This window comes from Rosa chinensis, chromosome 5 (assembly GCF_002994745.2).
Source record: "Rosa chinensis cultivar Old Blush chromosome 5, RchiOBHm-V2, whole genome shotgun sequence".
NCBI classification, from domain to species: domain Eukaryota; kingdom Viridiplantae; phylum Streptophyta; class Magnoliopsida; order Rosales; family Rosaceae; genus Rosa; species Rosa chinensis.
In genome coordinates this window covers 74,204,304-74,229,980 of record NC_037092.1, presented here as the reverse complement: position 1 = coordinate 74,229,980, position 25,677 = coordinate 74,204,304, and the positions used below count along the sequence as shown (strand labels likewise).

Here is a 25,677-nt window from a genome sequence, read left to right as displayed (position 1 = left end):
ACCCATTGTAAACCTTGTATGAAAAACGAGATAATTTTGTGTAAAGTAGTCGTGTCATGCACAATGAGAGTGCGACATATCATATTCAAATATCCAAAAAACACTTCTATTGCATGGAGGAATACTAGATGTATCCCTATACATGGCTACATCCATATCTTGCTAAGTACTCACCGGCTTGTGGCATGGTGGCCGCACTAAAAACCTATTTATGAAAAACACATAGAAATCAGAAAAAGAATTAAGTGGGGCAATACTGAGGGTAAATTTTGGAGAGATAAAGTAAAATAGATAAAATATAAATAAAATAAGTGTAATGATTCCTTTACAATTTTCAAAAGCAATACAGTTATATATGGAATTCAAATCTGAATCCAAATAAGAGTATGAAAACTACTAAGGCACATAGAATGAGGACAACTGATTTTCAAAATAATCATTCTAGAATCCTCTAATACGTCTATAAAATAACTCACTCTGTAGACAATTACAAAGCAATACATGTCCGGCCCATTTAAATCAAATCTAAACCAGATAAGATTATCAAAACTATTAACGCACATAGAATGATGACCACTGGTTTTCAAAATAGTCATTCTAGAATCCTCTAATACGTCTATAAAATAACTCACTATGTGGACAATTATAAAGCAATGTATGTCTAGTTTCTTAATAGCTTTTCATTTCCTTAGAGAAATTGTTGAATCATATCGAGTGAAAATAAAATACAAGATGAAGCATGAAGATGGTGATAGTTCTAACAAGCATATATATGAAACATGAAGATGGTGATAGTTCTAACAAGCATATATATGCGTGCGATATCAAAACAACGAATCAATGATTTACCAAAGGTACTTTTCAGAAGCAATATTTTCTCATACAATTTTTATATATTTGTAATTGTGCGTGGACTTAGCGTCGACAGTGGTCTGATTAGTAACCGAAAAAGATCAATAAGGAATGAATTACAAAATTTAAACTTGATTTGTGGGGGCTGCGCGTACGCAAACCCCCCTGCAACAAATTATGACGTAAACTCTACCTCTTGGGGAGATCTTAAGCGAGCACCCCTCCAGAGTGCAATGGAGGTCACTAGCCTAGGCCATGAGCCTTCATGATCACCCATTGACCCCGTCCAGGTAAGTATGTTTTAATGTTGCTCCACCATCCATATTTATTTCTCCGACCCTTGTCTACTTTACTCATTCTCCGATGTGGTTTAACTTGCTAGATTTGATTTTCAACATATGAATTATACCCTAATAACCCTATAATCTTCTCAAGTCCTATTTGTAATAAGCTCCAAAGCTGAGTGCTAACTAAGAAAGGCTTGTGCTTCTAATCCTTTCTAAACCCTCCAAGATGAACTTAATGGGATGGCAGAATTCTACTACAAAAGAACTACTTTGCTCTTCTCTTTCTCGGTCTAATATTTTTTTTTTTTTCAAAGTGGTGAGTTTTTTTTCGTTTAAGAGAATAATGGTGTTTGTACGCCTCAAATAGTTTATTTTACAGTTTGATTAATTCTAGCCACTATTATATGTGACTCATTACCACTTAATGTGGCACATATTACATGAACTTTTAAAAGGATCGAAGTTAAACGATTGAAGCTCAATCAAATGTTCTAACAGTTGAGGGGAAAATATGAGACACTATACATGCCGCCATTTACACCAGCTAGTGTATGAACTCTCTTACTTGCTTCGCATCCTCTGCATACACAGAAGACTAATGTGCATCCTGGTGGACTCAACTACATGTTTTTTTTGTGTGAAGAAAATAAGGGAATAAATATTAGCTCCTTGCAGACAATTACTGTTAACACGAGGGCCACCCTCAATCCTAAAGAAGAATGGTTTACCACTAAGAGTTATGGAAGAGACCGGTCCTCTCATCATACACCATCTAGGAACTACCTCAACGGAACCGGATCAGAAAGATCATGTTATCATGAGAAGCACCATACTTTGCTTAGCTACAAAATTACCTTCAAGAAAAGCATGGGAGACATGCATGTAGTTTTGCGTGTATATAGTTGGGTCATCTGCCCGTGAACGCTACACAGCAAGAGATGAATGACAGACCTCTAGTCAAATTTGAACCTGAATTGGTAGGGTGCGCCAAACCTTGTAATAGTGCAACACAAGGATGACACATGCAAGCCCCAATAGCAAGCTATTGTGATGGACTTGCCCCTTAAAAAAATTAATTTAATATCGTGTGAATCATTGATTCACGTATCAGATATTAAACTGATAAGAACAGATACTACACTTGATCTTAGCCAAAAGGCCGAGAAAGGTATGAGTGTTAGAGTCTAGCGCCTCCTTATTTATACACCTCTTCAGATGCTTTTTTTACCTCATGTTAGGGGTGTGGGACAACAACCGCTTATAATTAGCATAAACTAATGTCCGCCACCTGAGTATATCATATGTTCAAACTTATCTCCATCATCAGTATATAAATTGAGGGACTACCATAATCAATTGGCTACTATCATAACTCAATTGGCTCTATCGTACCTGATTATTGCTTCGTAATATCCATGCATGGCTTGGTATCAGATACTACATGAAGGAATACAACAAGAAAATCATGAATAATGATTTTGCATGATAGATTTTATGGTTATGCTCTTTCGCTTTTCATGATGAATAATCCCACACAATTTTTTTTTTTTAAATTAAGAATAAGGGATTAGGCGATATTAGCTCCTTAGAGACAAACAATGTGAGGAACATGTCCCACCCTCAAGCCCGAAGGTGAAGGGTCTGCACCACTCTGATAACCCACCGCCTATCCCCCTATTCGATTTATTAAAAATAAAGAAAAAGTTACCGAGTAAACAAAACTGCCAAAGGAAGATGAAAGAAAGGAAACTCTCCCTCCTCTTGTACAAGCTCAAAAGAAAACAACAAAATTTCCCATGCAGCTCCATGATGTGGAGCTTGTAGCTTAGACTTGTGCATAGCTTCTAGGAAATAAAAACCTCTTCACAAGGCCTGAGCAATAACAGCATTCCAACAGAATCCTCTTGGCACTCATATAAACTTCCTTCATTCTCATTCCACTTGCAGACGTTTTTCTTTTTGAAACCAGCAATAGCTTAAAAAACCCCTTCATAACAATAAAAAAGGAAAACATGGACATCAACTGGTACGAAGGTGAGTGAAACCTAACCCATCCATATTAAGGTGCCGAGTGATCATAGAGGGCGGATTTTGATACCAAGCCAACAAATTTGAAGCCGAGCCTAAATTGGCCAAGCTATTTGCAACTGAATTTCATTCTCTAAGAATGTGTGAACAGCAAAAATGCATTGCTCGAATACGGCTTAAGCATGTTGGCCAAGCAATCCGAAGAGGCCATGGTGGAATAAAGGAAGGAAAAGTAATGCATGCATGAATAAATCCCACACATGAATTTAGTAATTTACCAATGTTTCTGAGAAGCGCCGATCGAGTTAGCATTTCTTCTTTTCAATGAAATACTAATTTTTGAACACCCTACATGCACTGCTGCACGTACATACAGCACTTTGGAATTTTTCAATGGCAGTAACTAGTAACGAAACCTTAATTATATTTAGCAAACTCGTACGTCGAACACTGGATAACTTCAGCAAGAAATCCTACTTAATCAGCAATTCAGCTTGAGGTTTTCTTGAGATGGTATTGATTCGATCAGAGAAAATGAAGCCGGTACCGATCGAGCTGTTGGGAGGAAGGGCTGCGGCTCCCACAGCTGCAAAGTTAATACCATGCATGTTTGAAGTGGACTTCAATGGCCTTCATATATGTACAGGTCCTGAAACGAAAGCCTCAGTCTTGAGCTGCCAAGTTCTGAAGAGGTGTTTTTAGAGAAAGAGCCAAGACCGCATTCAGTTTTTATTAATTGTATTAAGGGTGCATACAAAGACACATAGAATTCACATACCTGTAGCAAGCTCTGACGGATACAAGTTCCTGCGGAGTTTTCATTTTTCCTCTTAATTCTAAAGTATATGGTCAAAAATAGTGTTAGTTATTCATTACTAACAACAAATTATTTATATTTACAAAGCCACAGTGAGAAAAAATTTCATTTTAGTAATCATAATAACTCTCTCAGACGTATTATGCATTTCATTTTGTTCTACAAAACATGCTCTTTTAGATCGTTCGTTCTGTTTTTAAACAGATTCTGCTCCAAAAATTACTACTTCATTCTAATCATAGAATAAAAGATTCTTACATTAGATAAATGACTTCCTAGATTTGGAAGACAAAGGGAAAAAAGACTTGATTTTGTCCAAACTTCTCTTTGGATCGTGCTAACAAGCTCAAAGTGATCTTTGGATCAGCCTATATCAACAGACGTGGATTTCCTTCCACTTGATGTATAGCTAATATCAACAAATCTCAAACTTCTCTCTGCCTCTGTATATAGTCTCTTTATATAGCTCTACATCAACGTACAGATCTCAAGCTTCTCTTTGATCAGCCTCTATAACCTCTGCCACCGGACCCGTCAGCCTCTATACTGACAAACTCTACATTGAGATCTACATTGTTTGATTTTAAGTTTGATACATCACATATCACATCAACAGAACTTCAGGATCTACGTTGTTTTGTTACAAGTTCGATACATCACAGGACTACCATTATTGCATTGTCATCTTAAGAGAAACATTTAAACATTTGATACTAGAATTGTAGGGCTTTACCCCGAAGGGAGCCCTTCCAGAAATTCTCGAGGGCACAAGGCTGAACCCAGGCCCAGGAGGGGGTTTGGAAATAGTTTTCAACCAGCAATAGACGCGCCTCGGTTAGAACCTCATTAGCTGCGTCATTGCCCCAAGCGCAAAGATGCTTTACTCATTAGGTTAGTTCTCCTTTTATAGTTACATGACCAAATAAGCGCAGCCTCTTCTCAGTGTGGGACTTAGTCAATTGTAATAGATAGTTAGGCTATATCTATGCACTTTGGTATCCTTTCTTTTTGAGTTTTTGGTCTTTATCTGTTGAGTGATACTTGATTTCAAACCGCCAAATGTGAAGTAGCATCAACTAGAAATAAAACTGTATACTAGATTTCTAACATACAATTTCTTTCTTCTTGAAGTCCAGGTAACTTAATAGGTTCATCGGGTTATCTAAATTTCTTTTGAGCTTCAAATAGGCTTTTTTTATTCTTCTTACGCATTTCATCAGCATGCAATGTTTTACTCTTCATGAGGTTCATGAATTTTGAGTATTTTTTTCTTTCTAAACACTACTTTAATTATTTCAAAACTAAATCTTGACTTGAAATGTTTTGCTCTTCATGAGGTTCATGAATTTTTTGTTATTTTGTTTCAAAACAGTACTTTAATTATTTCAAAACTAAATTTTGAGGGGCACCTGCAGAGGTGCACCCTTCCAAAAATAGGCGTATGCCACTTAAAGCGCCGCGCACACGGTATTCTTTAGTAAAAGGCGAAAGAATAGTTCGCTCTGTGCTCAACGCATGGCTCCGTGAGTTACACAATGCTGAGCTGCTTTATTTTATAGCCCCTGACACTAGAACATCTCATTCTCTCATAAGGTATGGGACTCATAGCCTGTCACATATTATAATTCACATCCATATGAGAGATCCAAATGGACTTAATAAAAGAACCAAGTAACAGCACTATAATGATTTCCTTTAGTCCTCCACGCTTCCAGGACTTCCTCTAGCCAACCTAAACTCCTAATTATGTCGAAAAAATGAGAAAATTAAGAGTGCATTTGATGCCCGCCCCTATTAAATTGAAACTGCAGCGTCCAAGTTTCTTGTGTGGTTCATAATTAGTGTCACTAGTATGTTTCTCACAAGGAACTGCAGACCTGCACAGCATAATGTTGCTGCAGACTTATTGCTCACAGGTTTGACTACTGCTGTTCTTCATGTAAATGTCACTCAGCTTCCCTGTAGATGGCTAATTAATAAGCCCAAAATAGAATTCCTTGCAACCATTTGTGCTACATATATGGGCAAAATCTTGAAATATTAGTAGGTGTTCGAGAACATTGACCATGAAAATGTTTTCAAACACCAAATTTCATGTGAAGCATTGCTTGCCATATATCGAGACAATGTCTTTATACGATTACTAATTGTATGCATCTATTAATATATGGTCATCTGCAGCAGCCTAGCCTAGAGTCGCCAACATTTTCGATGAAATGTTCACCCTGGGGATCATTGATGAAGAAACTTTTAGGGTACTTCTGATATGAGATTGAGCATAATATTCATCCTCTTCTATCGTGCTAAACCGACCAAAATCAAAGATGCATCTTCTACCAGTTCCTTCTCGAAAAAGATCCAATCACTTGAATTTGAAGCCTGAAAGCACTCTTTTAGAAGCCACCTATGTACATATTAGTCCTTAACTCCTTATTATCCTCTAGAGGATAGCTAGATGCATAGCTTCAAAAATCATCACTAAACATACTATTTGAAGTGATTACGAAACTCGATCAATTTATATAACTATTTTTTCAAATATTTGCAACAGTGACTTAACCTTCTTAACCATTTACAGGAATTTAACCCCCTAAATAACCAACCCTTTTGGCTTCTCTAAGATCAAAAAGAGAAGTTCAGTACTTCTGAGACTCAAGTTTTGGCTTTCTTGGAGCAAAAATAAGATAAATAATTTCTCAGATAAATGGCAGTAGAACAGAATGAGTTACTGTACACATTCAATTGATTCAAATGTTAGATATTGTAATACAAATGTGAAGCGGAAATTTGAACTTGATCTGGTATGGGGCACCAAATTAGCCTACATAGATATAGTTTGGCTTTGGAAGAACCTGATTCGTTTCTTTCATAAAATCTTAGTATTGCATTTCTAACAAAATATCAAATATGACGAGAATGGGACTGAAAAGCGAAAACAACCTACTTAAATATGCCTGCACAAACATCTATTTTCTTCAACCAAACACATCTAAACTAACAACACCTAATAACATTGCAACACTCATCAGTGCACCATCAACATCGTCGGCTAACTCTCCAGGAAATCATACTGGACTTTCCGGTGTCTCAGTTCACCTAGTTACATCAATTTCAGTATAGCATCAGATACATTTACCGTTACAGTCAAAAATTCAGACCAAAACGAGAAAAAACTAGCAGGTAAAGGTAAGAAGACGATTCTTTTATTGATTGTGTAGTTGTAAAGGTTTACTTCCGGTAAAATTGTCTGAAATAATATAATGGGGCTGTTATGATTTAAACTGGATTTGGTAGGGTGCGCCAAACCTTGCTGTAGTGCAACACAAGGATGACACGCGTGAGCCCCAATAGCAAGCTATTGTGGTGGACTCACCCCTTCAAAAAATTAATTTAATATCGTGTGAACCATTGATCCACGTATCAGATATTAAACTGATAAGAACAGATACTACACTTGATCTTAGCCAAAAGGCCGAGAAAGGTATGCTTTGTTTAGTCTAGCTCTTCTCTTTTTATATGGCTATACACTTCTGTTCTTCTTGTCAGAAAGGATGTGGTATACTTATTCATCTTTTATAATTGCAAAGGGGCTAAGCATTTTACTGATGAATTTGTGGTTGCTTACACTGACACTAACCCAAGTCCTGGCATTAAACTTCACTTGTACTCTACCCCATATTAGATCGTTATACAAATAAAATCCAGGGCAATTGGCCATCTCTGCCTTCTGCAAAGAACAACGTAAATTGGAGATTTGGGCCAATGAGAGTCCCACTTATATGACAAAAAATTAAGACATGGAGTGCAGCTTTTGTTTCAGGCGTCTCAAGTTAGCAGAACAGTAGTGACTCTCAAGGTACTGAAGATGGCTGGTCTCCGAAAGCCATTGCGCAATTTCATCTAACTTTGGTAGCGATATCTCTGTTGCCAGAGTAGGAATCAGCCAATTAAGGCAGCAACAAAGTTTGAGTTTCAACCATCAAATTAGCATGTACACTCAAATTCACATCTTCACTCCAACATACTGCAACAACTTCCGGTGCATCAAGGACAATCTCAACTCATGGAAATAAACTCTATAGCTTGCAATTATACTTGAAATTATTTAGTACAGGAATCACACTTCTACGAGTTCTTTTTAAAAGATATTCTATAATTTAAGGGATTCCAGCAACTAATTTTTTTCCATCCTTGGTATTTTTCTACGATTGAATATTTGAATATTCTGCATTTAAAACTGTTGCTTGAACTGAGTCCGTAGTTAACTAATTGACTATGAACAACTTTCTATCCACAAACATAGCAGATAAAAAACTGAAATGTTAAATCAGAGTGGATATAATACAACAGTTGATTTGCAACGCTTTAAACAGAGAAAACAGTACAAAATGTGTTCTTCCACTCTTCTTCTGACAACCTCATAGGTTTCTTTAGTTCCACCTTCATCTTCATCGATCTTTATCTGATTGATTTGCAGCTACAGCTGATTCAGATTGGTAGCTTCACAGCCGATCCATTCACAATCATAGACTCATATTGCTTGTCGCGTAGAGGATACAACATTCTGATAGTTGGCTTCAAGTGCTACTGTCTCATTTAAAAAATTTTACTCTCTTAATTAGAAAAATCATAGCAACTACAGTGGGATATTTAAGTTTATAATCTGGTAATCAAATTTGAATCACAATCCTAAGCCACATCCACTTGCAGGTCTAAAAGGCATCACAAGGTAACAATCTTCTGTGGATAATTTTCTTAACAAGAGGCTTGCAGGTAATAATCAGTTGAAACTAAATTTTTAGGGGCACCCACAAAGATGCACCCTTACAAAAATAGGCGTATGCCACTTAAAGAGCCGCGCACACGGTATTCTTTAGTAAAAGGCGAAAGAATAGTTCGCTCTGTGCTCAACGCATGGCTCCGTAAATTGAACATTGCTGAGCTGCTTTATTTTATATCCCTCACTGTAGCCAGCGCTTTCTCTATCCTTCGATGTTGGATGCTTTGCGCCTATTACACATCAAGTCAACTTGCATAAAAAAACCATACGGGGTTTCAGAACACCCATTACAAATCCAAATAGCCTCATAATGATTTAATTTGTTACAAATCCAGTGCACTTCTGCAATTTAATTTAAAAGAGGAAGAGGATTCAAAGAAAAAAAAAACTCACTAAAAGTACTAAAATTCTTCGTAATGCCTTGTTAATTTCATCATTTAGGCCTTGATGCTCAACTCTGGATATGTCCATTGCTCGTATTAGACTATACCAAGATATGAGGTTTCACTTAATCAGTCCAACTTATAGTCCATCGCTATCAATTTTACTAATACAGGTGTATGAAATTTTAGTTTGGATATTGATAGAGTCATAGATCCAAGCTAGCTATTATTAAATAGAAATAACTCCTATCTATCTTCAACTAAGAGATGAGTACACAGACAGACCTCGCGCCATTACAACGAAGCTGCACGTCCGACTTTTGTGCAGTAAGTTACTGCACATTTAGCAACTGATATTCTTCATGAAAAATTGTCACTCATTATCAGCTATTAAATTTTAATGGATTTACAAATTCACTGCTACCATTACCTTTGTGCTAGTTCAAGTAACAGAAGGGACAATATTCTGATCTATTATAGATGTCATAAAATCTGAAGCATTTCTTGCCATACATCAAAGACCTTATGTCCCATTGATTTTGTTGTATTCAAACCGGATCCAATTTATGTTTATGTTATGGTACTTGCGAAAGCTAGCCCACTGTGATGAACATCATGATGTTAGACATGCATATGGCCATTATAAGAAACTACATGAAGTTATAGCAGCAGAATTCTCTTGGCATAGTTTTGCACGTCATACTGAGAAAGCTATATATCAGAACCATGGTCTAGTGTGACAACATGTCAACTATTACACAAAAGAACGTTATAGTGCATAAAACAACGATGAACACCTACTCAGTCATATGCAAACCAGAATCGCAACCTGACCCAAAGGGTGAGACCAAAACTGGTGCCTAAATCAAAGGCATTGTCCAGTGGAAACACAATCATCAATGAACCTAAAGAAAATCAGAAATAATGCTGATGTTGCTGGACAAACTAAAATGGATTCCATCAATTCAAGTTTAACAGCTGGAGAAGGCTAGAGAAGAGTTCTGCTAATAGTCGTAGATTTCGGATTTTCGGTCAAGTTTCTTCATTCACCAAGGAATCACAATATTTTTAACACCAAAATTAAAAAGTATCCTAAAAAATAATAAAATAGCATTCTGAAAGGCAAAAAAGTAGAAATTGGACTAGAATTGGTGGGGGTTGCGCGAACGCAGGCCCCCTTGCAACAAATTATGACGTTGGCTCTCCCACGTATGGGAGACCATAGATGGGCACCCCTCCCAAGTGCAATGGTGGTCACCAATCTAGGCCATGGGCCTTCTTGATCGCCCAGAAACCTCGTCCAGGTAAGTATGTTTCAGCTGCATAGGTCCAGCTATTTTATACCCATTCTTGCCTCCCCACTTTCCTCATGTTTGCTATGTGGTACAGAACTAATACATATCAATTACCAAAGACTACAAAACTGCTTGAAAAACCAAGTGGTACACAGTACACTATGTATCAACTATGTCTTCTATTGTCACAATATTTGTTGGTTTCATGCCTAAATTTCTTTACACGGTCTGGATTTGACAGTTCTATTGTTCCAACACCACCTTCTTAAGGTTAAAAACAGAGACATGAAAACCGAGCCTAATGAATGAGATTACATAGCTAGAGATGCATGAACACATGTAATTGGGTTAATATTGGTGCCTCAGTAAGACCTCATATGGGTCTTGTGTTATCAAGATTGACTTATTTGTACTCCACAACATTAGAAAACGCAGTATGCTTTGTGTTGGAATTAATGCTTTCCTGGCCCAACTAGGATACTCCAACTCAGTTCGCTAAACTGTGGTTTCGATTATATTTTGTTCAAATACAAAGTATATCAAAGTCCTAACACTTTGTAGTGTGCTCTTTCAAATCAATATTCTACGACATTGTCAATAATTTTAGTACATCAATATCAGTGAGCTTGTTTCTAAATCGCATGATATAGGTTGAATTGTAATGAAACCGACAACTTAAGCCTGTCCTAGGAAGACATTGAATTATTGATAAATAATTGGACTCTTGATGTAGATTGAAACAATGAACAAAACGAAGATGTTTGTGCATCTCTTTTGTAAACAGAAGGTGAGCGGCCAACCTCTCTCTAGCAGACTTTGATCGAAGTTGCTAATGTATAGATGTGGAAAGGTCTCGTTCTAATAATAGCTTGTATAATTCAAATGGAATCATCCAAATATGTATGTACATCAAAGTTTTTGCATATTGATGCTAGGAGCATCAGTAATGGGCACTCAAATTTGGGTCCAAAACCTAAATTTGAGTCCAAAAGTAATGAATTAGAGTTGCAATGGGTCGGAATAATTTGGACCTATATTTGCCGAAGACCCAAATAAAAGAGCAAATATGATCCTTTTTTTAACCCAAAAAAAATTAGACCCAAATCTAGCGGGACCTGCCACGTTGCGTTGCTGATGCATGCAAGGACATGCAAGTGGGCTATGGGATCAAAAAACACTGGGACCCACAATTTTTAAGAACCAAACGGCTCTTTCTGTTTTGAACTAAGGGCCAAGATTGAATGTTTAATTCAATCTAACGGCCAGAAATAGATTTCATCAATTATATAAAAATTTATTTTACAGCTTTTTTTTTTTTTTGAGAAACTTAAAAGTGTGAATTTTCTGATAAAATAGTGTTAGTTGTGTTATGTTTCTTTAAATAAAATAGGCGCAAGGATGGCCTCCTAGCTTGAGCGGGTTTCGGTCCTCGTTTTTTTTATATTGTAATGAATAAATTTAATGAATGTTATGTTTAATGTTTGATGATTAACTTTTATTTATACTAATTTGTTAGGCATTTTATTATCTTAATTTAAGTTATATATGTGTGTATGTGTGTGTGTATTAAAACAAACATAAAGTTTGAGTGTGTGTGTATATTAAAACAAACATAAAGTAGAAGATGTTGTAGGAGAATTGTAAATTGTGTTTATTGTTGATAATAGGAGCCCTTTATATAGGGAGTTACAAGGTACACAATAGGTAATAGAATCCGAATACAATTGAATACCTAGAACACTTTCCTATTACAACTCTAAACCCTAGTTTGTAGAGACACACAATATGTCGACATCGTTCAACACTCCCCCTTGTGCCGCTCAAACTTGGTGATGACGCTTTGATTGTTGCCTCGTTAAAAACCTTGCCAGGTAACAAAAACCTTGTGAGACAAAAATAACCCTGGTCGAAGGACAAAAAGAGCATAACACGTCTTTCACTCTTCGAGATCGAACATGTAGACATCATACCTCCCCCTGATGTCAATATCTCCCCCTGATTGCTACAATCATGGGAGTTCGGATAACTTTCTTAATCTGATGCTCTTCACATGTTTCTCGAATGTGGATTTAGGTAACGACTTAGTAAATAAATCCGCTACATTATTCTCTGATCGGATTTGGTTTACTTCAATATTTAGAAGTGCTTGTTGTTGCTGATTGTAAAAGAACTTAGGCGATATATGTTTGGTGTTGTCGCCCTTGATGAAACCTAATTTCATTTGCTCAATACAAGCTGCATTATCTTCATAAATGCATGTAGGTTCATCTGTGGTAGACTTCAAACCACAAGTTCCTCGAATGTGTCTAACTACAGACCTTAGCCATATGCATTCTCGCACGGCTTCATGTAGAGCAATAATCTCTGCATGATTTGAGGAAGTAGCAACAAGGGTCTGCTTTGTAGACCTCCAAGATATCGCAGTGCTTCCCATGTAAAGACATAACTCGTTTGGGAGCGACCTTTGTGAGGGTCAGAGAGATACCCTGCATCAGCAAAACCCATCAAGACATCGTTGTCATTTTGATGGAGGGGAGGAGGAGCATGGAAGGTGGCGTTTTGCCTTGTGGAGTCTGATCCCACACTTCCATTATTTCTCTTCTCTCTGTAGGGATAAAACAAGTCTATCAATCGTACCTCTCAGGTATCGAAAGATTGTCTTTACACCAATCCAATAGCGGCTTGTTGGCGCATAACTATGTCGAGCTAACAAGTTCACTGCGAATGAGATGTCTGGTCTTGTGCATTGAGCTAAGTACAATAATGCGCCTATTGCACTTAGATAGGGCACTTCAGCCTCTAATAAGTCTTCGTCCTCATCCCTTGGACAAAAAGGATCTTTTTCAGGCTCAAAACTACGACCGATCATGGGAGTACTCACAGGCTTTGCTTTATCTGCATGAAAGCGCCTTAATAATTTTTGAGTATATGCTGACTGATGGATCAAAATCCCATCACTACGGTGCTCGATTTCTAGTCCGAGACAAAACCGTGTTTTCCCAATATCTTTAATCTCAAATTCGGATTTCAAGTATTTAGCAGTTTCCTTTAACTCATCTAGAGTTCTAATTAGGTTCATGTCATCGACATAAACTGCTACAATTGCAAATCCAGAACTTGTCCTCTTTATAAACACGCATGGGCATATTTCATTATTGACATATCCCTTTCCAATCAAGTAGTCACTTAGACGATTATACCACATCCATCCGGATTGTTTCAATCCATATAGTGAGCATCTCAATCTTATTGAAAACGCACTCCGTGGTTTAGACCCACTTGATTTGGGTAATTGAAGTCCATCTTGAACTTTCATGTATATCTCTGAATCTAGATCCCCATAGAGATATGATGTAACCACATCCATAAGCTGCATGTCATGTTTTTCGGAAACTACCAAACTGACAAGGTAGCGGAACGTTATAACGTCCATTACGGGAGAGTATGTCTCCTCGTAATCGATTCCAGGGCGTTGTGAGAAACCTTGCGCCACAAGGCGGGCTTTGTATCTAACAACCTCATTTTTCTCATTACGCTTTCTAACAAAGACCCATTTATGGCCAACAGGCTTTATACTTGGGGGTGTCAGCATTATAGGCCCAAATACCTGTCTCTTTGTTAGCAAATCCAATCCAACCTGGATCGCATTTTTCCATTTAGGCCAGTCCGCTCTTCGTTGACATTCTTCAACGGAGCGAGGTTCCATATCATCATGTTCTATAATTCCTTGAACGATAGAATATGCAAACACGTCATCAAGGATAATAGAGTCTCGACTCAACGTCTCATGTACACTAGTGTAATTCATGGAGATCTCTCTATTCTCTAGAATTGGTTCTGACATTGGAGCGTCCCCCAATGATGTCTCTTGGACATAACCATAATCCGGAATATCTTCATGAGACGGGTTATTTATGTCGATGATCAATGGATCTCTTTGTGCCAAACTCGCTTTCTTTCTCGAGCGAGAATCTATCGAACCTTTGGGCCTCCCACGCTTCCTTGCTGGGAGCCCGGCCTGAGCCACATTGCCATCACCATTAGTGGTGGCAGCGCCATGCTCAATACCCCTAGGGGTGGCGCCATGTCCACTATTTTTAGGGACATCAATCCTTGCAGGCACGTTTGCAACATGTATATGTGATCTTGTCATTTTAGCGATATCAGAAAACGCGTCAGGCATAGAGTCTGCCACGTTCTGAAGATCGAGAATTCTCCGCACTTCAATTTCGGACTGTGCAGTTCGGGGATCAAGATGAGACAAAGTGGGGACAGACCACGACAATTCATGTCGTTCCTGTTGAACGTTATTGTTCTTATCTCCCCCTAACGACGGGAAGACTGTCTCATCAAAGTAACAATCCCAAATCTTGCTGTAAATTGATCGCCTGTCAAGGGTTCCAAATAGCGGATAATGGTTGGGGAGTCATATCCAACGTAAATGTCTAATCGTCTTTGAGGACCCATTTTGGTGCGTTGTGGCGGCGTAATTGGCACATAAACTGCACACCCAAATATGCGTAAGTGTGAGATGTCAGGCTCATATCCAGTAACCAATTGGGACGCAGAAAAGGGTTGAGTGGCAATAGGCCTGAGACGAATGAGCACTGCTGCATACAATATTGCATAGCCCCAAGCAGAAACAGGGAGATTGGTGCGCATAACCAATGCTCTAGCAACCATTTGAAGTCCTTTAATGGTGGCTTCTGCGAGACCATTTTGGGTGTGAACGTGAGGAACAGGGTGTTCAACCTCAATCCCAATGGACATGCAATAGTCATCAAAAGTTTTTTGATGTAAACTCTCCAGCATTGTCAAGACGAATTGAATTAATGGGATGATCAGGGTGGTGAGCCCTTAACTTAATAATTTGTGCTAGGAGTTTAGCAAATGCAGCATTTCTGGTGGACAAAAGCATGACATGTGACCAACATGTCGATGCATCAACCAACACCATAAAATATCTAAATAGTCCGCAAGTTGGTTGGATAGGTCCACAAATATCACCTTGGATTCATTGCAAGAATGGAATATTGTGTTTAGTTTTCTTTGCATAGGATGGTCTCGATTCTAATTTTGCTAAAGAGCAGGCTTTGCAAAACGAAAGATGGGCTTTAGAAGCAACCATGGAAGAATCTGGTTGAGCCACGAAGTCACAATTGACTTTAGAAGTAGAGAAAGGATCCAAGGAGGCATTAGTGGTGTCAATACCACTGTTGGGCCGCAGGGGGTAGGCGGCTCTGGTCCTACCTTGGACCGAATTTTTGTTCTGACTTCTTTTCGTTTTGAAAAATGGATGTCTGTGTGAAGTCTTTAGTATACGGATCATCATATCACAACCTGGGTGTCCCAGACAATCGTGCCAAAGTTGATATGTGTCAGAATCCCATAAGTCATCTCTCATGACATGGTTGGATTCAATGACTCGAATGGTGGTTGCATACAACCCACTAGAGCGACACATAGGTTTCTCTAATACTCGTTTATGTCTGTAGTGATTAGAGGTGATGCAAAGGAACTCTTGTCCATTCTCACAATGTGTTTCCACATGAAAACCATTGGCTCTTATATCTTTAAAACTCAATAGGGTTCTTCCAACCCTAGGAGCATATAAAGCTTCGGTGACATTAATACTTGTGCCATTTGGCAACATAAATTGAGCTGGTCCTCGACCATGAATCAATTGTGATGGTCCAGCCATCGTAGTCACAGAAGATCAACTAGGCGTCATGCATAGAAATAGTTGCCTATGTCTCAATATAGTATGTGTGGTGCCACTATCAACAAGGCATTCCAACTCTCCAGGAAATATACTGAAAAATAATAAAGTTCGAAATTAAAAACATGTCCATGACATTGAATAATACGATACTTTATTAATAATTGTAGCCAATGATTACATCAAATGGTCCAAAAAGGTCTAATCCAAAATAAAGAAAATCAAACTGAGACACATTGTAGTCACTTTATCCGTTTGGCAACTCCAATCAAATATGATCAGAAAAGTAGAGAGAGATGTTGGTGGAGCGAGGCTCGCTTAAGTACCAATTATCTCAATGACTTTCCTAGACATCATATTTTATAGGGTACGCCACATAAGAAAGAGTTAATACAATTGTCATTTATTGACTATTACATGATTCTTGAAAAATAAAGAGGACTATTTCTAATCAAAGTCTGCAGCATCCTTGTGCAATTCATCTTCAGCTTTGAAGTCCTCCATGGTGAGATTAACATCTCCACCATATTCTTCTTCTGCAAGGTACACTTCTTGCTCCCTCAGGTCCCTGTATGCCCTGTATCTTGAAGCTAGTTGCTCGCTTGCCTTGCATTGCTTGAACCAATGCTCACTAGATCCACATCGATGACACATATCATTGTGGTTGCCTCCCTTCAATTGAGGTGCACGTTGTGGGCGTTCCCTAGGAGGATTGGCGTCTCCACCACGACCCATGGCGCAACCACGGCTAGGGTTGCCACGACCCCCTCTCCCACGTGGGGCATTGCCACCACGTGTATCCGCTCCAAACTTGTGGTTTCCTTCCTGATTAGGGCGGTTATATGGACCCATACGTCCCTCATGTCCCTTATTCCTAGGGTTTCGCTCCTTACGCCCTCCTTTGGGTGCATTATAATTCGCCTCATGAACGCTCTTAGTTCCAATGGGTCTTGAATTATAATTCCTCACGAGTATGTTATCATGTTTCTCAGCTACAGATATGATATTGATAAGCTGATGAAACCTCGTGATCCATCCAACATTGACTTCAGTACTATATTGCTTTGATACCACAATGGCTGAAACGGGGAAGGTGGAGAGAGTCTTCTCAATTAGCTCTTGCTCTGTGACAGGTTGTCCACAGAATCTCAACATGGATTGTAAGCAAAGAGCCTCTGAATTATATTCAGCAACAGACTTGAAGTCAGCAAAGCGCAGATTGTTCCATTGAACCTTCAAGTCAGGGAGGAGGGAATCCTGGACATTTCCAAAGCGCTTTTCTAGCGCTACCCATAGCTCTCTTGCATCCTTGATCGACATGTACTCCAATCTGAGTGCCTTGTCCATATGGCGTCTCATCAAGATAACTGCTTGAGCATGCTTTGTAGATGTTCGGATGAACACAAGATCCGGGTTAGGTGCCTGGATTATAGGTAATATTCCCTTTGAAGTGAGATGGTTCTCAACATCGCTTACCCAACTGTGGTAATCCGAGCCTGTAGAGTCAAGCATGGGAAAGTCGAGCCTTAGTTCATTCGACATCCTGAAAATAAGAAGAGAAGATATATTAGTTTCGGAGCTAAACTTCCACGAAAACTAAAATAATAAGATTTCCGAGCCAAGCTACCAAGAAATCAATTTCCAAGAATCTCTTTTGGATTAGACCAAACAACAATGTTGTAATATGGTCATATTTGATGCTAACGGACGCTCTTAGTCCAAGCATTGTGAACACTCTTAGTTCACACGAACGCTCTTAGTTCGTTTAATTATGAACACTTTTAGTTCATACAAACACTCTTAGTTCGTGAAGCGTGAATCCCCACAATTCCGCTTTGTTAAATACTCAAAACCATTTGGCAACATATATTCCAATATTTGCAGAAAATAAAAGAATTTAAAATACATGAAAACAACAACTTTAATTCACAAAAACTTACGTGATGGTTCTTAGCTTGAGGACACGCGCGTGTTGGAGCAGGCGTGTTTTTTCTCTGGGCCGTCTGTTCTTTGGTCTTTCCTCTTTTTTTCTTTTTTTTCTTTTTCTGGGCCGAGTCCCTTCTCCTTTTTTTTTTTTTTTTTTTTCGCGTCTTCTTCTTCTTTCTTTCCTCTGGGATGGACGCGCAGGGAGCAGGCAGCGGTCTTGAGAGGGGTAGGGGAGCTGGGCAGGGCTGGATCGCAGGAAGGCTGGCTGGCAGAATGGGCTGGCAGGTGCGTTGCAGACTCGGCAGGAGGCTGTAGGCTGCAGGATTGCTACTAGGGCTGCAGGTTCTTGCGTTGCGACAGGTGCGGTAGGGAGGTTGCAGGTTGCAGGCGAAGGTGTGCAGGTTGCAGCGTGCTGGTGAAGAGGCTGGGTGCGTGCGGCAGGGTGCAGCAGCAGTGTGTGGTGGTGCGCAGGGAGGCTAGGACGTGCGGCAAGGAGGCTGCGGCAGATTTAGGGTTTTTTCTTTTTTTCTTTAGGCTAGGGTTAAAGCGTCGTGCTGATAACGTGTTGTAGGAGAATTGTAAATTGTGTTTATTATTGATAATAGGAGCCCTTTATATAGGGAGTTACAAGGTACACAATAGATAATAGAATCCGAATATAATTGAATACCTAGAACACTTTCCTATTACAACTCTAAACCCTAGTTTGTAGAGACACACATTATGTCGACATCCTTCAACAGAAGACTCAAATAAGATTATGTTCCACAATGACAAGATTTGTGTTTTGGACCCAAATTTGAGTCTAAAAAAATGAGTCCAAAATATGGGTCCTAAAATAAGTCCTGCACCACCCAATAAAAATAAATCATTTTGTAAGAGAACATATCTATTAGCTATGAAGTCCCTAATCCCTTCCAGAAATTCTCAAGGGCACAATTTGTAAGAGAACATATCTATTAGCTATGAAGTCCCTAATCCCTTCCAGAAATTCTCAAGGGCACAAGGCTGAACCCAGGCCCAGGAGGGGGTTTGGAAATAGTTTTCAACCAGCAATAGACGCGCCTCGGTTAGAACCTCATTAGCTGCGTCATTGCCCCAAGCGCAAAGATAGTTCTCATCCAGCCCTTGGCTCTCATTTTATATGTTTTTCCGTTGGATATCCTCCAGCTTCCTCAATGTGGGATCAAAAACAGACATTCTTACTCGGTCGAGGGCCAGGTCTCAGTGCACCATGCACATCTGGCCACATTCACACCTCTAAAACAAGAAGCAACACAGGAATTGAAGGCAGAGAGACGACAACGTACAATCTGATTGAGAAACAGTCGCAGGCAGCTTGTACAATGGAGTAGAACCGGGAAATATGGAAAGCTAGTCTCGACCAAGGAAAACTTGGCAAGAATATGAGCTGCGTTATTGCATTCTCTAGGCTGAAAATTGATCATGTTGCCACCAATTTGAGTAAATGTCTTCCACCAAACCACCTACTGCAACCTAACAGGGACAACAATCATTTAACAACCTTGTTGGTTCCATCGAGTTAAGTTCAATCCGGATTGGCAGAAAGTGCCCATCGATGACAGAATTGATGCCTTTTAGGATTGCCATCAAATTCAGACGAGTAAGAACTAATCAAAATAACAAGACGACTCTCATTTAGCCATTTGCACAGAATGATATCCAGAGTTGCAGCCAAAGAGAAGCCCCAATGGTTACTACAGCTGAAGCAACGCAGGGATTGAGAAATTCTTCGCTTGAAGAGCCGATGTGCACAGGGCAGAATCTCTGAGCAGGCCATCCAATCTGACTTGGTTACAAAGCTTTACATCAGTTTCCAGATACGCCTAACAACTATTTGCCATTCTATTCAAAACACTTGAGTTTAAAGCGAGAAAAGGAAACAATGGACGTTAAGCGAGTTATCGCATCAGTGGCTCCATGTTAGGGGGTTTGTTTAAAGGGACGTGAAGACTGTCGCAACTGAAATGGGACATGATGTAAAACATTGTGGCAAGAACGGTTTGTCTACTGCCTATTCAACACAGGATCCCACTTTTATCTCAAATCGTTTTCACTAACCTTCTGCCAGTTCCATATTGTACCGATGAGATTTAAAAAATTTTAAATTAAAAAAAAAAGTTCAGATTTGACGAGTAACAGCAATATTCAAATAACTGGAGTGCCAGAAAAAGTGAACACAGGAAATAACATAAATAGCAATAAAATTTATCAGTACAATCACAACGTGATGATAGTCATGATACACAGGAATAAATTTTCACTATTTTACACAGACCAATACTTCCTTCACTGATAACAAAATGCGACATTATTTAATACCAGCATCCTAAGAGGATACACAATCCATACTAGATCAAATACTGGGACCATGAAATCACAATCCCTACAAAGCTAGAGATATACTTAATAACAGACTTCATGTTGAGGATGAGGTAGATCTAGGACTATCAGATCTTGACATAAATCTAGAACTTGCACTCACACTCGGGCTTCGACTCCTAGAGCAGCTCCTGGAATATTTTCGCGAAGCTGAACGCTTATGGGACCTTGAGCTCCTGTATCTAGGAGACACACTCCGAGGGTAACTCCTCCTTGAGCTCCTCCTCCTTGGTTCAGGAGAAACACTAGGTGTGTAACTTCTCCGCGAAACCCTCCTAGGCCTTGGAGAGACACTGCGCGAGTAGCTCCTCCTTGAGGTCCACCTACGCCTAGGTGAGATAGGGGAGCCAGTCCTCCTTGAGATCCTCCAGGACCTGGGCGAAACACTCCGAGAGACAGAGCGATAGCGTCGCCTCCTTCCATAGTAAGAGTCATCTGGTGAGAGAGAGCGATAGCGTCGTCTCCTTCCAGAGTAAGAGTCATCTGGTGAGTACTCCCTGCCATAAGGGGAATAGGAGCGCTCACGGTATCTCACTGGTGACCTGCTGTAAGGAGAGTGTAAGCGAGAATAAGACCTGCGCCGCCGATCGTCAGGAGAGTAAGATCTCTGCCTTCTGTAGGGTGGAGAGTACGATCTGCTCCTACTTCGGTCAGATGAGTAACTCGGCGACCGACTGTAGCTCCTTCTGTAAGGAGAGTAGGAAGGAGACCTGCGAGGAGGCGAGTAGCTAGGGGTTCGCCTGCGCCCTACAAAAATAAAATAAAAAAACTTATTAGAAGAGACACCAGAGAAGTCTTTCAAAGTGTTACATGAGGTGATATAAAAAGCTTACCACGAATTGTTCGCAGCCCGAGATATCTTCCTGGAGTGGGGGTTCTCCCTCTCCGCCTTCTAGCCTGAAATACATGGAAAGAAAGAATGAGATCATTGAATACCAACCAACTAACAAGAAAATAGAAGCTACTCAAAATCATTAGATGTCAATGCAATGGAAATAGTACATATATAGCAGGAATATGTTAACTTCTATGAAAGAGAGAAATGCAGGGCATACAACCCTAGTGATCTGATACTTGTTGATGAGTTTGATTGGTTTGTTAAGTTGTGGTTTGGAATTTGGTGAAGAGCTGCTGCTACACACAGCAAACCTGCTGCCAGAAACACTTCAAGTGGAAAGAAGCAAAAAACTTTCAAACTCAAGGAACCAATAGCAATCAATTAAAACTCCCACTACAATGCAGAATATAGTACGATATACTAAATAATAAATTGAACCAAATGAATGATCCAGCAATAAACACATTTTAAAGGGAACAAACATTACCTTCTCCACCGTAATGACACGACCTTCAAGTACAGAGCGATCTAAATATTTGATACAGCGGTCAGCAACATCAACATTTTCCATGGTAACAAACCCAAATCCACGAGATTCTCTTGTCCATGGATCGACCACAAGATGAACATCAATCACCTAAAACACTCAAACCACCAAAATTAAGATCATTGAGCAAATATCAAACTAAACTGAGCATTGAACCACAATCATTACAATATGAAGAAGATACAAATGAAGATAGAAAAGGGCACTCCAAACACATACTTTTCCCTCTGATGCAAAGTGCTTCTCAAGCTCTCTCCTTGTAATCCGAGGTGACAATCCAGTCACATACAAATTGTTGCCAGGATTCTCCACAGATGGACTCCTGCAAATCAAATCAGAACGCATAAGCAACCAAATCAATCCACATAATCACTGTAAAAACACATATGATGTAAAAGATTCCACAAAATGAGCCAAATGAAAAACAGCTGGGATAAAGGCACAAACCTCGACCTGGACCTTGACCTCGAAACAGACCTGGAAAGGGACCTGTATCTGTATCGCCTTGGAGAAGGAGATGGTGACCTGTATCGCTTCGGGGAAGGAGAGGGGGAGTACCTTGACCTTCTGGAGTACGACATCTGCAGCAGAAAAAAAAAAATTATACTCCAAATTTATTATTATCTCCACGTTAATACATAATAAAGAACGCATAATTGCGCCTCTGCAGATCAAAAAAAATTATGTTCTTCCACCGAAATTATGGTTTTCCAGTAGCAAATTAATCACATATCACAACTAGGAAGAAATTAACCGCTAATCTTTAGCAAAAAGATGATAATACACAGCATCCGGAGAACTTAATCACCAATCCGTCATTACTCTTAGGAAGAGAGAGCAAACAAAAAAAAATCATCTTCTAAGATAAATCGCCTATTCCAACAGCAATAACAGTCATAATTCAAGGTACGATTGGGCTGCGCGGTGCGTTTCTTATGATTCCTAATTTCATATCCAACGATTGAAATATATCGGGAAGAATATGTACACACACACTAGGCCAGAATAGATTCAACAATGATGAAGAAGGCGAAGAAGAACTAACCGTGTGAAATGATGGCAGAGACGATACTTCCGTACTGAAAATGAATCGCTGATCTCTCACCCTCTCTGGTTTTCTCTTCTTACTGGATCTCTCGGAGAATGGTTGGTTTAGGAATTAGAACACGAAACTGCATATGGAGAAAGCTTTTATATAGAGGGGAAGTCGGGAGAAGTTTCTGGAGATAGTCGGACGCGACACCACATTTAAATCCCGTTTAATATTTCGTGGTCCGTGGCTTACGACATTCGAGCTCTCTCTCTCTCTGTAGCGGTCCGAGTTCTCCACTAACTTTTAGACACGTGGTAAACCAAAGGGAACAATTATTCGATTTTAACTCTTTTTCTTCTCGAAGCTTTCCGGTAAATATTAAATATTGTCTAGCCTTTGTTCTCGTCGTTTTATTTGAGGGAGTGAAATTTGCACTCTCTAAGTTATAATCTACACTCCTACTATCTAAATTTAACATATTTTATACTTCTTACAACTGCACTTCCTGTTTTGCCCCTTTTTTCTCTTCTTTATTTTATGTTTTTTGCAAAGAAAGACACATTTCCCCTGCACCATTTTCTTGAATAGAGCCGAATTGAGAGAATACACAAACCATCACCACCTTAACTAAAGTGGGATTGGTTCAAGACTAAGAGTCAGCTGAGAGAGTCAAATATAACGAGATTGAGAGAATGAATTTTCCGATATGTTACTCATCTCACAGTAGAGGTATATAAAAATGATTACAAGGATATAATTGACTTACATTTCTATTCTCTACCACACATAGAATAGGTAAGTATAAACTACGATATAATTTCAATATATTACATTCCTAATGCTATGTCATGACTCACGCTAACACTCCCTCTCAAGTTGGAGCAAATACATCAACCATGCCCAACTTGCTTAGTGAGTCATAAAATACCATTCTGGAAACTCATTTGGTAAGTATATCTACAACTGCAAGTTGCTCTTCAGTAGGAACAAAAGGAAAGCTAACAAGTTTGGCATCTAGCTTTTCCTTTATAAAGTGACAATCAACCTCCACATACTTAGTACGATCATGTTGTTCTGGATTCTGTGATATATCAATAGCTGCCTTGTTGTCACAATACAACTGCATAGTACTTTTGAGCTTGAAACCCATATCACGTAACAGATTTCTCAGCCACAACAATTCACATACTCCATGAGCCATACCTCTATACCCGACCTCAGCACTAGATCGTGCCACAACTCTCTGTTTCTTTCTCTTCCATGTAATTAAATTACCTCCCAGAAAAGTAAAGTAACCTGATGTCAGCCTCTTGTCTGTAATATTTCTAACCCAATCTGCATATGTGAAGCCACAAACCTCAAGAATGTTATTGTGTTTAGAAAACAACACTCCCCTTCCTGGAGCCGACTTCAAGTACTTCAAAATTCGCACAATAGTATCCATGTGACTCTCATTCAGGTTATGCATGAATTGACTCACCACACTTACTACATATGCAACATCTGGTCTAGTATGAGCTAAATAAATCAAGTGCCCAACCAACCTTTGATAGTAAGCTCGATCAATAGGTACCTGATCTGGATACTCAGCTAAACAATGGTTCTACTCAATAGGAGTATCAATAGGTTTGCAATTCAATATACCAGTCTCTGTCAGCAAGTCAAGAACGTATTTCCTCTGGCACAAGTAGATCCCTTCTCTCCCCCTAGCTACCTAAATTCCTAAGAAGTACTTAAGTTCACCTAAGTCCTTCATCTCAAACTTAGAGGCTAGCTGTCTCTGCAATCTGTCCATCTCAACAGTATCATTGCTAGTGATTACCATATCATCTACATAAATAATTAGAGCTGTTACCTTCCCTTGTTGATGCTTGAGAAATAAGGTGTGGTCTGAATTGCTCTGTTTATAACCAACCTTTCGTATGAACTGTGAAAATATTCCAAACCAAGCATGAGGTGACTGTTTAAGATCGTACAGAGATTTTCACTACAATCCTTATCCCCATTTTTCAATTATCTTAAATTCCTCCCCTACTAAGAAGTGCGTTGGGTATCATAAGCCAAGGCTAATCGGTGGTTTGGGGAGGTCGGAGTTGATTCATGGTGGTGTTGGGACTACGCTGTTATCTAGACAGCGTAGATTGGAAGTCCTGCTGATGGGCCTGGCAAGAGAGCCAGCAGGCGACGTTTCTTATGGCGGCGGGTTTGTTAACGCTTGAGGTGCTAGTGTGGCCATGGTTGGTGGCGGTCACCCGTCCGTGGGTGCTTACCTTATGGGTGGCCATATGGGCCGTTGTTGGGCCCAAAGTAGAACCCAACTGGGCTTGATTTCTCCAAGGTATGGATTTTGGACCTTGAAGGTGTTTTACTTGATATTTTGCTCAATTTTACAGTTGTTACTCTTTAGGGCATGTTGTTTTACTTTTGAGTATATCGATCCATTCTACATTCTGTAAAGAGTCCAAGTGTAACCACATTGTGAGTACCACAATTGCGTGTCTTAGTGAGCAATGTGTTGTATGCTGGGAAGAGTCGAGAGTTGATTGGTCGGTCGATTTCTTGCATATTTTGTTGCTTTAATGACTTTGTTCTACAAATCTCAAGATTTGTGATAATAGTTCTATTGTTGGTAATTATCTTAAGGAGGCTAAAGATTTACCTTCAATTTTTTCTAGTTTCTTTGTAATTGTTCTAGAATAGTGTTTTATTGTACAAGGACAACTTGTCGGTATATTACATCTTCTTGTTCTATTTTAGCTCTAAGATTTG

The 25,677-nt window shown here is 39.3% G+C and overlaps 1 protein-coding gene and 8 non-coding genes across 13 annotated transcripts; all 9 read right to left on the bottom strand.

Moving 5' to 3' along the window:
• Positions 1 to 990: 990 nt before the first annotated feature.
• Positions 991 to 1,150, bottom strand: LOC112168500. The gene has a single exon (XR_002924267.1). It is a non-coding gene; the product is annotated as a U1 spliceosomal RNA (small nuclear RNA).
• Positions 1,151 to 2,116: 966 nt separating this feature from the next.
• On the bottom strand, positions 2,117 to 2,311 carry LOC112168545. Its single transcript, XR_002924306.1, has one exon. It is a non-coding gene; the product is annotated as a U2 spliceosomal RNA (small nuclear RNA).
• A 2,398-nt stretch (positions 2,312 to 4,709) lies between these two features.
• LOC112168586 lies at positions 4,710 to 4,861 on the bottom strand. Its single transcript, XR_002924346.1, has one exon. It is a non-coding gene; the product is annotated as a U4 spliceosomal RNA (small nuclear RNA).
• Positions 4,862 to 5,388: 527 nt separating this feature from the next.
• LOC112168590 lies at positions 5,389 to 5,505 on the bottom strand. The gene has a single exon (XR_002924350.1). It is a non-coding gene; the product is annotated as a U5 spliceosomal RNA (small nuclear RNA).
• A 1,769-nt stretch (positions 5,506 to 7,274) lies between these two features.
• LOC112168581 lies at positions 7,275 to 7,469 on the bottom strand. The gene has a single exon (XR_002924342.1). It is a non-coding gene; the product is annotated as a U2 spliceosomal RNA (small nuclear RNA).
• A 1,318-nt stretch (positions 7,470 to 8,787) lies between these two features.
• LOC112168594 lies at positions 8,788 to 8,904 on the bottom strand. Its single transcript, XR_002924353.1, has one exon. It is a non-coding gene; the product is annotated as a U5 spliceosomal RNA (small nuclear RNA).
• A 1,394-nt stretch (positions 8,905 to 10,298) lies between these two features.
• On the bottom strand, positions 10,299 to 10,459 carry LOC112168523. Its single transcript, XR_002924284.1, has one exon. It is a non-coding gene; the product is annotated as a U1 spliceosomal RNA (small nuclear RNA).
• Positions 10,460 to 19,056: 8,597 nt separating this feature from the next.
• Positions 19,057 to 19,199, bottom strand: LOC112168588. The gene has a single exon (XR_002924348.1). It is a non-coding gene; the product is annotated as a U4 spliceosomal RNA (small nuclear RNA).
• A 1,080-nt stretch (positions 19,200 to 20,279) lies between these two features.
• Positions 20,280 to 23,079, bottom strand: LOC112165640 (serine/arginine-rich splicing factor SR45a). Of its 5 annotated transcripts, XR_005799864.1 has the most exons (7): positions 22,921 to 23,079; positions 22,323 to 22,456; positions 22,095 to 22,197; positions 21,816 to 21,965; positions 21,549 to 21,654; positions 21,324 to 21,387; positions 21,160 to 21,237 (listed from the first exon to the last, which is right to left on the bottom strand). XR_005799864.1 is itself a non-coding variant. In XM_024302233.2 (6 exons), exons 2-6 carry the CDS (start codon positions 22,454 to 22,456, stop codon positions 20,528 to 20,530), a joined length of 1,161 nt encoding a protein of 386 aa, XP_024158001.1. In that variant the 5' UTR covers positions 22,921 to 23,079; the 3' UTR covers positions 20,280 to 20,527. The 5 variants fall into 5 exon arrangements, 3 of the variants coding, with proteins under 3 accessions (XP_024158001.1, XP_040362350.1, XP_024158005.1); XM_024302233.2 differs by lacking the exon at positions 21,549 to 21,654 and having other exon boundaries at positions 20,280 to 21,237; XM_040506416.1 differs by lacking the exon at positions 21,549 to 21,654 and having other exon boundaries at positions 20,280 to 21,237; positions 21,327 to 21,387.
• Positions 23,080 to 25,677: the final 2,598 nt, after the last annotated feature.

Bases quoted from the DNA above. Each gene is read 5' to 3' on its own strand.
- LOC112165640 (XM_024302233.2), bottom strand. From the start codon at position 22,456: ATGTCGTACTCCAGAAGGTCAAGGTACTCCCCCTCTCCTTCCCCGAAG. The intron at 21,966-22,094 runs GTATGTGTTTGG...TGAGTGTTTTAG, and splicing joins ACTTTGCATCAGAGGGAAAA to GTGATTGATGTTCATCTTGT. The intron at 21,238-21,323 runs GTAAGCTTTTTA...TTATTTTTGTAG, and splicing joins CGGGCTGCGAACAATTCGTG to GGCGCAGGCGAACCCCTAGC.